A 16,042-nucleotide genomic window follows, 5' to 3' on the forward strand; every position below is an offset into this window, starting at 1 on the left:
TTGTTTGCCCCTTACTGAATCACCTTTCATTTTAAGGTAAAAAGATGGTAGGGCTAGCTGGAGAGGGGTGGAAAATTTCAACGTCGAAAACAATGCATTAAATGGCTTTTTAAATAAATTAATATGTAAATATATATTATAATAATAATAAAATTTAAATAAAATCGTACGTGCTTAAACATTGGTTTATGAAAGTTACAGGTATGTCGAAATACTTTTTACAACCGCTGAATAACTTTAATATGTATAACTCGATTATTTATTTAATTGCAAAATGGTAGATTATGGAAATTTAACATTGACATGATTTGCGTACCTTTTATCTTGTGCAAACATAGATGAAGAGAGAAATTTTGCCATGAAATGAAATCCAATATTTAGTTTCAGTCATTTGCAGTAACTAAATTAATATTTTTTAGCAGCAAAATGGCCTACTTGAGAATAGCTCAACTACTTCTGAGTAGCTCAGTTACCTTTGAGAGCCATTACTGGCATTCCTGAATTACGGTCAATTGCTCTCCTGAAGCAATTGGCAATTCAATTACAGTTTTAAAAGGTGCGTAATTAGTAATTTAATTATATCACAAAATTAGGAGTAATTAATCATCGCGAATCGATTACTTTTTTACGCGAGCTGCAACTGGAATCTAACTTCTTCAACCATATGCGAGACGCTGACCCATCTTGACCGGTGTGACGGAAAAAAACCTCGATCTGCAATTAGCTAATTTTCAGGTCCGGCGCGACTACTTGGCCTCATTCTCTCGACACCAACATCCCGTAAACTTCAATTTCTCTACTGAATTTACCCATAACTGTAGTGATCTATTCCAACATTGTCTAAGTCAGTCCGCAGGACTTCAGGTGCTTCAAGGGGCAGCTACAGAAGCAGCAGCAGCAGCAGCAACAGTGACAAATGAGGCTACTATCTATGTAAAATTAAACTTTAATTGACCCTCTGGCAATGTGCCTGTGCAATTTCGTTCATTCAAATATTTCCACATGTAATAGTATGCAAATAAAGTGGCAAAAAACATGAAGTATTAAAGATCTATCAATGCAAATATTTTGCTTCTCATTGTTGGAGATTAAGTCATTAGATAATCGCTGAAAGTAGGACATTCAGATGATAGGACGAGATATGCCGTAACATTACTTACTACTTTCATGGTCTATTATAGTGGGTGTTGATACGATATTGATGAAAGTGTATCTGATGCGGATTAGCAAAAACGATCCTTTATACAAGGTGATTTTTTTGGCTCACCAAGAGAGTGAGGCGGACGAACGGTGAGGTCATTTTAGGAAAAAAATTCATACAGACATATGTCCGATTTAAATTTTTAGAGGATCTAGAGGACTTCAAAGTTCCCTACATAGTACCTATTTATTACTAAAAATTATAATAATGTGATGCCGGTACAGTGTCGTGGCCCCCGCGATCTTCCGACTTAAATCCCTTTGAATTGCTATTTATGGACTCATATGAAACAAATTCTGCACGAATAAACAATTAGCACAAGAGAGCAGTTGTTAGATAGAATACAGATGGCTGCTGCTGATAGAAGAAATCGTTCAGATATGTCGATTCGAGTGAAAAACTCATTACTGCGTCGTTCACATGTAACTTTTTAAATTTTACCAGCTCTCCTAGAGGCACACTACAACAGAGCTGTATGAGGTTTGAGGGGCTGATGATTCCGTTTGAAATTAATCCATTATTTACTCAAGGACTAAGGTAAACCTATGAGATTTTTTTAAACTGCAAAGGACAGAAAGACTATTAGTCTCACATTTACCAGAAAACACCACGCCACTGGTTTTTACAGAGTTTCACAGTCTGAAGGATCGCCCTGTTATCCGTCCATTTGATAGATGTTCAGGCAGCAGGTCCGTATCGAGGAGATTTTCTTAAGGTGCAAAATTTTGAATTCAAAAAGTCCAACATAATATATTAACGACGTTAGTACATACACGCGGAATTTCAAATTTGGCCCTCGCCATTAGAATCTCAGAAACTAAAAGAGTGGTCAATCCGAAAACATCATCGTGTGGCTGGGAAAGGCGGCAATGGAAATGTGCCAGTGGTTCTGGCCTTTCTTGTCAAATAACGCTAGAAAATAGAAAGGAAATCTCCAATTTTGAGTTCCTTTCAAAATTCAAATTTTGGAAACGGTACTCGGTTAAGCGGCAAATTACTTTATTTTTTCCAATTTAAACTTCTTCGTATCTCCTCTCCTTTCCGAGATCCCAACGGTTGGAGGCGAATTTGAAATGCGCTGCATACTACGCCGCTGACTTTTTGTAAGGATTTACATCGGAAGATTCGTTCTGTTATTTATCAGTTTAGTTCTCAACATCATTGGCGTTCCGAGGAGGCTTTTCAGACTGAAACTCCAAAACCTGTGCGTCCCGTTATTGATTAAATTTGATTAATTCTTTTAGAAATAGACTGCACCGCAGACGTTTCAAAAGGTTCCAGGCCTTATTAAGATGAACGTTTATTAGCCCCTAAGGGGGGCTTACTGCGACTTGTAAAGCTTCAAGGCCTGGAGAGTTAGGATTGTGCCGAAGAAGTTTCTTAAAATGTAAACAGATAGGAAATTTTGATCATGTTTTTGAAACATTGGTTAATATAGAGATTTTTCGCAACTCACGTTTATCAAGTTTTTACGATTCAAAATCAGGGGGGTACTGAGGAAATTTTTCGGACACAAGACATCTCAAAAATTTAATATCACATTAGTGCAGTATTAATAAATAAGTTTTCAAACTTACTGCTCCACTGACTTTTGTAAGGGTTCAAGGTACGAAGACTCCATTTTACCGAATTTGCTACTCAAAATCGGGGCCTTAAATCGGGTTTATCGAGGCTTAAATTGGAGAAATACAGTACATTCGCAGATTTTAAGATAACGTTTTTCAAAAACTGAAGGATAGAAACATGTTGCGCTGCTGCCTTTTATGGGAGGTTGCACGATCTGTCCACGGTCTAAGATCTTTTCTTGCAGTGTGCATCTTTGTTTTTGTTTTTTTAACAATGGCATATTGGTCAAGTGTGAAGTGGAAAAGACATTTCCTACAGATTTAATAATAATCATGTTCCATGAATACATTAGTTTTCCTTGGGTGTCCTACTACAGTAAAACACAGGCCGGAAAAATGAATAATCGGAAATCGATATCGAAGTAGCAAAATAGTTTCTTAAATGCGCGACGATAATCAGGTTTCACGAATAACAAGTATTAGGGGGTTTCTTTACAAACTACAACTTTTTCTACAAGCTTGAGGGTTTCTTTAATGTGTAGAATAAGGCACAAATAGACGGAATACTAAAAACACTGACGAGAGTTAGACTATCCGAATGATAAGGATGGAGAAACAGTTAAAATACCAACACGCTGACGAAAAAATTTTTCGAAAAGTTGAGAATATGGTTGAGCGATCTTTATACAGAGTCTTTCCTGGTTAGGGTTCGAAAATTCTTTTATGGCGTTTAAAGAAAATAAGTTCCTACAAACAGGTGATTCCGAGATATTATTTATTTATATTTATATAGATATTATATATTCCGCAGTTATCGTTTGTTAATAAACAGCCCCGTTTCTAATACAGAGTCAGCTACTGTCTGCCGCCAGTAGCGTAGTTAGGCGTAAGCCAGTCGATGGTTTCATCATTGAATATAGCACGTCGACAAATTCATTAACATTTTCATTGTTTCCGGGCTCTCCTGACATTTTACGACAAGAAAAATTATGATCTTTTTTTCCAATACTAACTTGTCCTTCAAAAACTGCTGGCAACTACGTACGTTGATCAGAAACAATCAGTGTCGAGCACAAAGCGAATGCATTCAATTTTTCTAAAAATAAGTTAGTATTAGGCAGAAAATCGAGAGGTATTTTTTGGTCTAAAACGTTGGGAGAGTCTGAATGTAAAAAAAATGGAAAAAAAATCTATTTCTTCATTTTATGACGAAAGCGGCGGCTGGCCCTAGCCGAACCACGCCTCTGGCAGCAAATAAAAATTTCCTTTTTTATATTAAAAATGCAGCTCCTTAGCAACGTACAATGCCTGGAAATTCGAGGAAACCAATATTGACTTTTCCTAATTTATTTCGAATAAAAACGGAATTTTCCAACGTCGACATCTCGTATGCTGGAGTCTAAGCGTGTCCGGCCACGTTTCTATAAGACCGCTTTTCTCTGAGGACTGTGAGAGATTGCGTCCTGAAATTACGGACTGTACTTGAGACACACTCGGTCCAGGGGGCGAAAAAGGTTAAAGAAATTCTCTGGTAAAACTCGTTTCAAACGGGACAGTTTCTTTTGATCCCACGTACAACTCCACCCAAACATCCGTCAAACGAGATAAAATTTTACACGAAAATCTGCAACACCGTTACATAATAGCCACAAAATTTGGTACAAGCAAAAGCAATACATGAATCAATCCTGCATCATACAATCATCTCATTACGTAACAGCCTCTAAAAATGTTTATTGGACTGTGTTAAAGGTCAAACAATTTAAAATATCGAAAGAAAACTACCAAAATACCTAGAAGCATTGTGTCAAATCTTGGAAGGGGGACGATTCGCCTTGTTATAAGAAGAAGATCTTCACTATTGATATCATCAGTCGTTTGTCTGATAACTATCTGAATCCAACGAAAACCCATTCATCATGAAAGTAGTGAGTAGTTATTAGCATCTATTAATAGTATTTGCTATTTCTGTTATTGAACGGCTTAGAAAGCTTTCGATTAATTTCAAAATAAGTTTTAACAACAATAGAATATCAATTATTTGTGTTTCAGACAATCACCTTCCTCGCCTTGATTGCTGTCGCGTTCGCAGCTCCTCAAACCAACCAAGATGCAGAAGCCCAAGTGCTCAGATACGACAGCGACAACATTGGAATTGACAAATATAGCTATGGGTAAGCAATTTCACCCCTCACTCTGTGTACTCTCCAACATCACACGTGCAATTTTCCAGGTTCGAGACCAGCAACGGCATTTCTCAGCAGGAGGAGGGAGAACTGACTAACCCAGGATCGGAGAACGAATCGATAGCTGTCAGGGGCTCGTTCCAGTACACTGGCCCCGATGGGGTGGTCTACCAAGTCAACTATGTAGCAGACGACAATGGCTTCCAACCTCAGGGCGCTCATTTACCGGTCTCTCCATAATAGGTCACTTGTTGAAATTGTGTTTTGTTCTAAAATAAAGAGGCTGTGTTGGACTATTAACCTCTGTCTATTTATTTCATTAACTTGGTATTGAACTATTAATTGAAATTCAAGTTCGAAGTTCGAAACCAAGCCGATCGATTTCGACCATCGCGATGACGAAAGCGTGGACCGGGGCGTTGCCTTGACGAAACCAGACTTTCTCGTTAGTCGAATGCGGTCTGTGTTGGAGGGAAATCGTGGATTTTCACCAAAACTCCAGAGCGGTCAGGTCTGGAGTGTCGTTAGGCCCACTGCTGCGGAACTCGTCTTGGCAGGTCGTACGGCTCCAACTAAGCTTTGCCAACCAATGTGTTAGGACTGTTAATGAAGGACCAGATTCTCGTCGAGTAGAATCTAACTTCACCGTGATGTAAGGATGGACTGAGATCAGGTAAATGAAAGTATTGTAGTACGTGTTCACAAAATCTCTCTAAGCGTTCTTAAAAAACGGCTCCGAAATAAACGCTGATCGCAGTAGCTCCCTCAAACTTTAGTCTTTTTGAGGTTATGTCTCTGTAAAATTTGGCAAATTAAAAAAAAAATCGCCATGTACATGTCAGGTCGGGCACTTCTAGGACTATCTTCGTATGAGACATCATAATCACTGACGGAAGAATGAACTACATCGACCAGATTTGTCATGCAAATTTTCTGTTATTTTTTGATCTATACCATTGAAAAATCTGCGGTTGATTAATGTTCTTGGTTATTTGGCATCTGTAGTTTCTTAATCGGTAGCAACAAGTCTCGTGGTTATTCCGAAGAAAAACCCATTTGCACCTTCAAGACAGGTACAAAGTGAATTTTGCGTCTACCTGAAAGCGGGTTTTTCAATGCGATGTCCACCGGGGGAAAGTATCTCTTGGACATTGTGTAGGGACTTTGATCTGCAATATTCCTTAATGATAAATTAAACAATTTCACGCCAGGAGATAAACGATTAGACGAACGCATCTAAATAGCAGGAACAACTGAAACACCACTGCAAATTAGACATACCCTACCGTCCACCTATCACTGTATTTGCTCACCTAGTGAAACACGCTCAACTCCAGGATGCATTAAAGTATCGCAATGAAATATCTATTTTTCATTTAAAACCATGATAATCCGTATTGTTAGAGTACAACTAAGAAATCAGGCATTTTCAAGTTAACTTTTAGATTCATCGAAATGGCAGCCTTTATGTCGAATCACAGCAGCAGACAATCTTGGCATTCTATTTAATAACTTAGTAAAGTATTTTGATAATCGTAGAAGTGTTTCGGCGGAGATTTCAGGCCAGTTCCCCAGCGTTTCTGTTAACGCTGAAGACGTCGTTCTGATCTACCAATCTAGTCCATCCTGCGGTAGTCCTCTTGGGTTTAGATTAGCTGATGGTGGTGCTCAGCCCGTCACATCGAGTTTATTCTCCTTCTTTTGCGGCTTCAAACGTTCACAGCAAATTTTCAAGTTAGAAAATAAATTCGTTTCCAAAAATTTCGCTTTCGTATAACAACATTTGCTGCTGCAAAATGCTTAAATATCGTTCTTTCCTCTTTATATCCCCCACCCTGTAAGATTTCTTAACGAAAGCTCCTTCAAAGCACCCCCAGACCGTCACTGATCCTCCTCCATGATCAACTGACGACGTCCAACATGGCTCAGCGCAATTTTCGCCCGATTTTCTGAGGAACTTAAATCCGACGCTCTGAGCCAAACACTTTGAATTTGGTTTCGTCACTGACTAACACTTTTCCAGTGTTTATTTGTCCGATCTTTATCGACTTCGTGCATTGCAGTCTTTTCTGCTTATTTGATCTTCTTAAGAATGGTTTTTTGGTAGTGATCGTTCCAGTGCCTCTCGGTCACCGTTTCACCATAATGACGTTGAGGGGTTTGTGAGGAAACAAGTATACGGTTACAGCTATTTGCCAAGTACGAGTGGTCAGCTGAAACTTGCACAAACACGAATGCTAATTCATAGCTTAGTAAAAGGCGGTAACAAAACCGTAGGTCCAAATTTGGTTCTGAGTATACCGCTGTATCTCCCATAAGGGTGGCCTAAGGGCGGAAAATTTGAAAATCGAAAATATTGCGTTAAATACCTTTTTTTACGTTTAGTATATATTTATTCTTCAGTTAAAAAAAATCGCCAATGCGGCTTTAGCTCGAAAACTCAAATGGTCTTAATCTGTAGCCTGTGTGTATCAGGCACCTCCCTCAAAACGATTCAGTGATGTTTGACCTTCAGAGGTATTACCCTCGTTTTTGAATCTGTTGTTGGCGTTGTGGGAAATTAATTATTAACTCCATAAAAGCTTTTTTCTTCACAGGCTTTGACAAGCTGTCATATCAAAGAGGGTAACGACGGTGACTTCAAATTTGGAGACTATAATCAGGGAACAACTACCTTAAAAATGAGAACACTCGACATCCCTCCTTGTTAAACATTTTACGGGTAACTGTCACCCCTGTTAAGGGGTTGAAGTCGAAGGGTTGGACATGCAATCAAAAATGGCCCTTCTCGAATCAAAAATTGACGCGTTCTTACGCATTTTCATTTTAAATACTGAAAATTGAGGGGCAAAGTTCTTGTTGGGCCACCCCTCATTTATGTCAAGATTACTTAGCACGAAGACCAAGTATCGAATAACTGACACAACATTACAATTAATTATTTATATTTTTATACATATATTTTATTATTAACACATTTATAACTTAATGAGAAACAGGTAAATGGGCTCCTAAGGGCTGGAATCCGTTGTCGTCAGCTACATAGCTGACCTGATATACTACGCCGTCAGGGCCGGTGTACTTGAATTCGCCGCGAACAGCCAGAGATTCAGTTTCACTTCCTGCATTATTGAGTTGACCCTGTTCACCTGCAGAGATACCATTGCTGGTTTCGTACCTATACCAAGAATGGGACGTTAATAGATGTGTCTGAGTTATGACGATAAATTTCCTTTTTACTCACGAATAATTGTATGAATCTGGGGCCACATCTGCATCGTTCTTTACAACTGACGCCTGAGCGTCCTGTGAAGCTGGAGCAGCGACAGCTACAGCTGCAAGTGCTGACAGTGCCAAGATCTGAAAGTTTTCCATCTATAGTTTTAGCCTGAATTAATGAGTTTTACTTACAAGCTTCATCTTGTTTTGGTTGATGTGTTCTTGTCAGCTGAACTCGACTAGATAATTTCGGTGTTTGTTTCCTGCTTTTTATATTTCAAAGATGTACCGTCCCCCAAATCATAATTTTAAGCTGGTTTCTGGAATTTATCATTGATATTTAAACATGATAATAATTTAACCTTTATCACTGAGCTTTAATATCATGGATAAAAGCCAACGTCGTTGGAATTAAATCGTAAAAATATACATAATATTGAGTAATTTTTGTTGCAGGTACGTAAAATTCAGGGTTAAAAGATGCGTTTCTCATCTCTAATATTCGAGTATTCTTTATTACATAAGTTCAAGTGTGCAGTTCGTAATTTTGAATCCCCAAAAATTGCTTCTATTCTTCTACTTCAAAACACTCTTTAAAAGTGTCCCTGTTAGGTCATTAACTTCGATTCGATATTCGATATTCGATATTCGGTATTCGATATTCGATATTCGATATTCGATATTCAATTCGATAACGCTTTCTCAAAGGAAAAGTTAAAATATCTAGTACCAGTGAGCTCCAAAGACAGAGTGTTGTGAGTTCGTGATAAATTTTTAATTGGCTAAACTTATCGATGAAATTCAGATAAAAAAATAGTTTTTATTTTATATAATAATTTTATTTATCCGCGTCACATTACTGTTCTTTCATACCTTTGATGTTGGACTCATCACCTAGACATTACCTTACGGTTATTTACTCTCTATTAAAATCGAATGACAGGGCTCTGAGTCTTAAGCAGGTTAATGTACATTTTGTCTAGCACGGCCCTGCCTTTTTCAGGCGCAAACTGGAAAAGCTTCGGGCCACGTGCAAGCACCTTGGACGTGAATGTTGTTTGAAGAACTGGGGGACGTTTCTCGATTTTTACGATCTGTGGACCTCAATTTTCAAAGATTTTATGAACTTTAAAACCGTTGAGAGGCATGTAAAGTCACCCGGTAATTTCGTCCAATTTTTACCGCCATTAAGGTTCGTCCACAACGATCATGTCTTTCAAGTCCTAAACACTAGAAATATTCCTGCCCACAGACGCATTTATGCACTTTATGACAAATTTATTCTATTGGTCTACTGACCGTTGGACATTTTGCTATTTTTTGAGATTATTTTAATTTTAAAATCCAACGAGTATATACATTTTTTTTAGCTTTTTTGCAAATAACACTAAAAAAAAAAACTAAATCACCGAATTTTAGTTTTTCTGTGATATCTTCGCGAAATCCAAATTTTAGAAACGGCATTTGATCAAACGCTAAATTCCACAATTTCGTCCTCATTTAACTTCTTCGTGTCTCCTTTAGTTTCCGAGATCCCAGTGGTGAGGGCCGAAATTAGAGTTCCCTGAGCATCGACAGATAGGATTCATTTCAATCAATTGATGAGTGAATTATTTGATAGAGTTTGTGGGGCGTATGAAGGTGGGAGCGAAATTCACGTTTGTTTTTGAGGAGGTGCAGAGAGGGAGAGGAAAAATGTCTACTTCCTCTCATTCATTCCCAGTCTAAATCAGTACATTCGCGTAGGTACAACGTTCGCCCTCTGCTTTGTTGTTGACCCGGTTAACGACAGTGAATTTATTAATAATAAGAGTGATAAAAATTACACAGAGATCTAAGGATTATGACATTAAAATAAATAACATTCATGCATAGTATTGCGTCCTTGTCCTTTTTCCTCGGCAAATTCGAATTGAAAACTATCACTATGCACCGTGTCCTCTCTTCATTTTTACAAGCAAGAGCCTGAACATGTGAATGCGACTTCGGACCAAAGGGACAAACCTCCTTTGAGGCCGATTTTCTATTACCTAGAAAACATTAAAGACCTTTAGATCGTCCAGTTTAAAAGCCGTTGCATGTGATATATCACGTAATTTCATTGCCAACCTTTACGTTCAAGATACGAAAATCATCCAAGGAAGAATTCGCCTCTAGCTAAACAATAATTATGTGGATGTACTGCAACTAGTACTGGAACCTAAGAATAACTTACCTGTGAATGTACAGTGAAATACTTAAACTTAACACGATCATAAACAATGAAGGTGTTAACAACAATGTTAGCAACGGAGCGCGATGTCGCCAAATTTCTTATGTTTAGTCATTTTAACATTACTCTTTCCCGATTCCGCCATTTTTTTTTGTATTTACTTAAACAGAATCTAATTCTCTAATCTAAAATAAAGAAATAAGAAAAGTTCCCGTTTTACTAATGATTTCTTTACTCCAACCCCTTTTCTTGAAGAAAACGGGGTAGGGTGACTACCCCCCTTTTTAAATCGAGCATTTTGAGCAGTAAAGGAACAGCAACGGCCCCATGTTGCCATGGGATGCCGGCAGAGAAGTACGTTTATCACTTCTATTAAACTCGACAGATTTTATATCCATTTTGTCACTTGTAGCAAGTAGCTGTAGCACAAGAAATATTCAATTAGTCGTGCAACGGTGAGCACCGCTGAATTTCAGCTTTGTGACGTGTATTGGTTTTTGAACTGGACCACCTGTAATTTTCCACCAAAAAGCTCATATACAGGTTGTTTCGTAAACGTCCCGACAAACTCTCGGGGGATGCAAAGCTTATAAGAACAAATCATCAAACAAAACAACCAAAAATGTAGATCGAATTAAGTTGGGCCCCAAAATCGCTCCGTTTTCAAAATACCATGCGAAGCGTTTAATTTCTACTTTTTTATATTTTGTAAATATTTCAAAAACGGTTTGAGATAAGAACGTGAAATTGGGGGGTTTGACATGGATGTTCTGGAGTAGACGGAATATTTCCACGTGAACCATTGAAGCCCGTGCGGCCATTTAATTGGACGTTTTTAATGGTACCCTACTTGACTTTTTTGGTACGAATATATGTTTTTAATATTTTATCAATACTTAAAAAAAAACCTTCTTAATGTCTTGTAGCTCAAGTAGCCGTTTTCAAGATAAAAAATAATTCCTCGTTGCGATGCATACTAAAAAACGGCATAGGTTTACAAGGTCGATTCTTGTTTATTGTTCAGGAGAAATTAACTTAATCTTCTTTTAGCAGAGGTGGAGGACATGAAGAGAAATATGCATAAAACGTCGCTCATTGCAAGACAATACTCTACTTTGCACATGTAGAAACGTTTCTATGCATCATGACGCTGCACTGTAGTCAAGTCGTTTATTTTGTCATAGCCAGGGAAAGCCAACGTAATTTATTTCAAATTTTTTAGAAATACTTAAAAAAATTAAGTAAAAATTTACTTGGAAATACAGCGGCGTCGGACCGAATTTTTTTCGATCTGAATATTTGTTTTTATGACCTCTACATCGTTTGAAAATTCGTGTTTATGAAAGTCCCGTATCTCCCCTTGTACTACATTCACTGACTGGTAGCACAGGACACATTCACTTTGTGTAACTGACTGCTGCATTTGACAATATTGTACAATTTTTGGCAACACCTGATGAAGTGGGAGAGAGTAGTTACTCACTATTGTCTCGACGGGGGTGTTTTTATATACTCCCCCCCCCCCCCCCCCCCGCTCTATACATAGATATACAACTGACTGGTAAGTACAATAAAATACTAGTTGAGATAAGGCTGACACTAGAATGACAGAGTGTCTACTTCTGCTTATTTTATCCTCAGGGTAAGTCAACTTACTTATCTTAATATAATCACCTTCCGTTTGTCCATTGCTGATATCAACGGTAGTGAATTTATTGATCATATGAGTGATACAAATTTCGCAGTTCTATGAGGATTGGGACATCAAAATAAGGTACTTTCGTGCGTACTGTTGTGCCCTTCTCCCTTTTCCCCAGCAATTTTAACACGAAGACTGTCAACGCACAACCAGTAATCGATTGGCTTTAAAAGCAGAGCCCAAACCCACAAGTCCATTAGATTATTCAAATTACAAATCTCCATTGGAAGGCGAACTTCTGCGATTTCAAAAACGTAATTTTACGCCCAAAACATCGATAATATTTTGGTTTCTTCTATAGTTTTATGAGAACTCGTTGATAGACCGGAAACACTTTGAAATTTCGAAACATGTTAAAATTGCTAGAAAGTGTAAAAATGACGTATCTACGTACATCCCTGCTCTTCGCAGACGTTGAAGCCTCGTTTAATTCACTACGAAATTCAACATTTGTAGTTCAATCAAATAGATCAATCTCGAAGGCAACAAATGTGAAAAGCTCGAAAGCAGCTAAAAAATATATTTTAAATTTTTTTTTCAAAATTTGAATCTTTTATCAGTCATCCAATCAAACATATTATATTAATGTTGCACAGCTTGGTGACCAAACTAGAGAAATATTGTAAACCTCACATCGACCGAAAATTGGTGACACTTAGCAGTTCATAGAAATTATGAATACTTATGAGTTTCTCATTATTTGTGAGCTGAAAGAAGGACTAAAAAGAACAAAAAAATACAAAAATTCAAGTCTTCCAATTTATTTAAGTACGTCGTAAGTGTAAAACAGTGTATTTACAAAGAATGAGTGACAAGAACAAATATTCACGATAATGCTCATCATACGCTCCTGCTCAGATTTCAACGGGAAACCCGCAGGATCATATAATTGGAAAGTACGTATCACCATAAACATCTTTTTAATAAAATGTACGAATATGATATCAGTCAGTGATGATGAAGTGATAATAGAAGTAAATCATGCAAAATGGATACGAAAGATAAAGACTGAGAAGGATGATGTGCAGGAAAAGTCGAAAGTGTGCTCATTGAAGTTTGATATCATATTTTTCTATTGATAAGTTATTTCGATGGCAAATGAGCCCCTTTGGGCTGGAATCCGTTTTCGTCAGCAACATACGTCACAGTATAAACAACCCCATCAGCTCCAGTGAAGGAGTAACTCCCTCTCACTTGCATAACCTCGTTTTCTGATCCCGCGTTCTGAAGTGTCCCTTGTTCTTCTTGAGAAATGCCATTGCTAGTCTCAAAACTATGAGAAAGAAATAAGAAAATAATGCCGGCTAAGAAATAATTGCAGGTTCTATCATTGCCCAATAAAGTAGTATTACTAAAGCATCATGAAAAACTTGTTAGTTGACCTTATCCTTGATATGTCCCAACTTGTGCATCTGAAGAAGTATCAATTAAATTTAAATAACTTAAGGTTAATACGATGAATTAATCATAGTAATTGTTGTATTGTTTTAAGGGCAAGGCTGGTTAATTTGAAAAATTGTTATTTTTGTCTTTTCGCAACCATCTCCGAATTCTTAAAAAAAATTGCAATTATCAAGCATGATATGTGACGATGCTTACTTAAAGTTATATCCATCGATTCCTGCATTATCACTGTCGTACTTTGTAATTTGAGCTTGAGCATCAGGGCCGCTCTGAGGAGCTGCAAGAACTGCGCCGCAAAGGGCGACGAACAGCACCAACTAAAATTAAAAGAGGAACCTCATTGAAACGATGAAAAACACTTTTCTATAACCATCACAATCACTATAAAATCACTTTTCATTACACAATCTCTCGACACTCACCATCTTCATTTTATAAATCGAAATTGGGAATTCCACAGAAGAAATGCTAGGAAGTGGTCAACCAAACGACTGTTTTTTAACATGCACAAAATTCTCTTTTATACCCACATATTCTTGTGCCCCATTAGGAGAATCCCCAATGAGTAATTGACATTTACCCCTCCTTCAAAGTACCATCTTCATTTCAGTGCTGCCGGCTAAAGTTCACAGTGTAAAGAAGATGCACGCTGCTTATTGCAGCTTCATGCTGGTTACCACAAAGCAGTAAAATGGATTTTAATACTCGGTTGACGTATTGCGATATGTAATTACTAACCTGGCAATGTTTCTGTTTTAAGTTCTTATTAATTACGTATTCTTTCGCCATCTAGGAACTGCCGTATTTCGACTTCTTCATCTTGGAATTACTTATAGTCAATGGGTCATACCTTCAGGTGATATTTTCACGGAATGAGGCAACTTGAATACGGCGAAATTTTGCCAAGAAATGTAGTTTGGGTCTGGCAAACATGATATATTTTTAGTTTTGAGCTTTTGAGGAGGCAAAATTCAGAGTGAACAAAACTAAGCGACCTGGAAATGAAATTAATTCAATATTTTTGATATTTCCGCACACGACAGCATTTATTCATAGAGTCTAGAAGTCTTTTTGTTGTCATTAGAACAGAGTTTAATCATGATAATTATTAAAGAAAATGAATAAAAAGACGCAAACATATCAGAAAAAGCTGTAGTAAAGTACAAAGCTCCATTCATTTATCTAGAAAAGTTTTGGCAATATTAATAAAAAAAACAACCTCAGGAACCAATTTTTGACTCTTCGTATCTCAAAAACGAATCGCTGTTCGATAAAGATATGTTTATATGAAGTCTTCGTTATATTTAACACCTAGAATACTCAATTTGCAGCTTCTGTTCACGGATACCTTGTAAAGTCAGATACAAAAGCATTGTTAGCCGTAATTTTTCTACACCAAGTTGTCAAGAAACTTGATATTTCGTTATAACCTTCCCTTCTCTCCACTACATGTCGACCTTATATGGTACTTAATGATTATTTTAACACTTGGGGAACGATTCTCTTCAAAATGAAGTGGGCATTCATTATTTTCAGCGGTTTTCTCAAATTTTGAAATTCATACCCGATCATCTCCGAGACTCCGCCAATAATTGTAGCTCAATTGTACCGTTGGACGTTTTAGAACAGAAATTGGAAGTTTTGATGCCTCCTGCTTAACGTGAAAAGAGTCCTGAAGGGATCAAAATTGACATAGAATCGAACGAGAATTCGTTCTTTCGAGGACAATTTGTAACTTTCAGGCATTTCTCTCGGTTATCAGAACAACGTAAAAACAGTTTCTTCCAGTGACTCCACGCTAGTGAATTTTTCACATTCCGTTTTTTGACAGTTGTTGAATGGAGGTAAATATTTCCAACCTCTTCCGTTCAAGATCGAGAGCGTACCGAAAACCTCAGGACCCTCTTATAATCGCGAATTTTTTTAGATAGCTTTCACAATTTAAAAATTCCTTCGAGGCGTAGCAAACAAGCACGGAACTTACGTTACGTACGTTAACGTAAACGAAAATTTTAATATAAGTATCAGATAACTAGAGCAGCAGATAGAAGAGTGGAAATTAGTAACAGGACATGTCGATATTCTCGCAAAATCAATTTCTCGTTTTAACGAGCGTTCGTCACTTTTTGAAATTTCTCTTGACCCTTTGCGACTATGCGCACGCCATTGAATCTCGCCCTTCTAACGTCGTAGAAGAAAAAAACTCGATTCTAAATACCAGAGGCGTATTGGAAACAACGAAGTGATCGCAGTTCGATCTTGGCATCCATACCTTATGTGATTTATCTGATCTTAAATTTTTTCTCATAAAAGGACCTATGAGTATTATTTAAACGCATCCATAAAGCACGATCTTAATTTCACATTAGTTACATCAGACTACAACAATTGCTTAAGAACGATTATATAAGACAATTTTCGTCCATTGTTTGTTGGCATCCACATGCAAGAAAGAAGAGCGATAATTGATTTCATCTGAAGAGATGATTAAGGACTACATTGGCGTGTCAACCATTCAGAAGAACCAACCGCAATATATCTCGAGATTTGAGATTA

The 16,042-nt window shown here is 37.4% G+C and overlaps 4 protein-coding genes across 5 annotated transcripts in view; 1 reads left to right on the plus strand and 3 right to left on the minus strand.

Annotated features, from left to right (window-relative positions):
* LOC136339721 (large ribosomal subunit protein uL10m-like) overlaps positions 1 to 11,005 on the minus strand; it is a 236,614-nt gene extending 225,609 nt beyond the window's left edge. Inside the window, exon 1 of the mRNA XM_066283165.1 lies at positions 10,996 to 11,005. The gene's annotated coding sequence lies outside the window, so the exon portion shown is untranslated. The remainder of the gene's footprint in view (positions 1 to 10,995) is intronic.
* Positions 4,572 to 5,240, plus strand: LOC136339724 (flexible cuticle protein 12-like). The gene is made up of 3 exons (XM_066283170.1): positions 4,572 to 4,694; positions 4,819 to 4,940; positions 5,000 to 5,240. The coding sequence occupies exons 1-3, from the start codon at positions 4,686 to 4,688 to the stop codon at positions 5,190 to 5,192; spliced, it is 324 nt and encodes a 107-aa protein (XP_066139267.1). The 5' UTR covers positions 4,572 to 4,685; the 3' UTR covers positions 5,193 to 5,240.
* LOC136339725 (cuticle protein CP14.6-like) lies at positions 7,930 to 8,471 on the minus strand. Its single transcript, XM_066283171.1, has 3 exons — positions 8,364 to 8,471; positions 8,197 to 8,312; positions 7,930 to 8,130 (listed from the first exon to the last, which is right to left on the minus strand). Exons 1-3 carry the CDS (start codon positions 8,370 to 8,372, stop codon positions 7,938 to 7,940), a joined length of 318 nt encoding a protein of 105 aa, XP_066139268.1. The 5' UTR covers positions 8,373 to 8,471; the 3' UTR covers positions 7,930 to 7,937.
* Positions 11,006 to 12,827: 1,822 nt separating the features above from the next.
* LOC136339843 (endocuticle structural glycoprotein SgAbd-5-like) lies at positions 12,828 to 13,932 on the minus strand. Of its 2 annotated transcripts, none has more exons than XM_066283378.1 (3): positions 13,909 to 13,932; positions 13,682 to 13,803; positions 12,828 to 13,355 (listed from the first exon to the last, which is right to left on the minus strand). In XM_066283378.1, exons 1-3 carry the CDS (start codon positions 13,915 to 13,917, stop codon positions 13,166 to 13,168), a joined length of 321 nt encoding a protein of 106 aa, XP_066139475.1. In that variant the 5' UTR covers positions 13,918 to 13,932; the 3' UTR covers positions 12,828 to 13,165. The 2 variants fall into 2 exon arrangements, with proteins under 2 accessions (XP_066139475.1, XP_066139473.1); XM_066283376.1 differs by lacking the exon at positions 13,909 to 13,932 and adding an exon at positions 13,857 to 13,901.
* Between the last annotated feature and the right edge of the window lie 2,110 nt (positions 13,933 to 16,042).

Source organism: Euwallacea fornicatus, chromosome 6 (genome assembly GCF_040115645.1).
Source record: "Euwallacea fornicatus isolate EFF26 chromosome 6, ASM4011564v1, whole genome shotgun sequence".
NCBI lineage: Eukaryota > Metazoa > Arthropoda > Insecta > Coleoptera > Curculionidae > Euwallacea > Euwallacea fornicatus.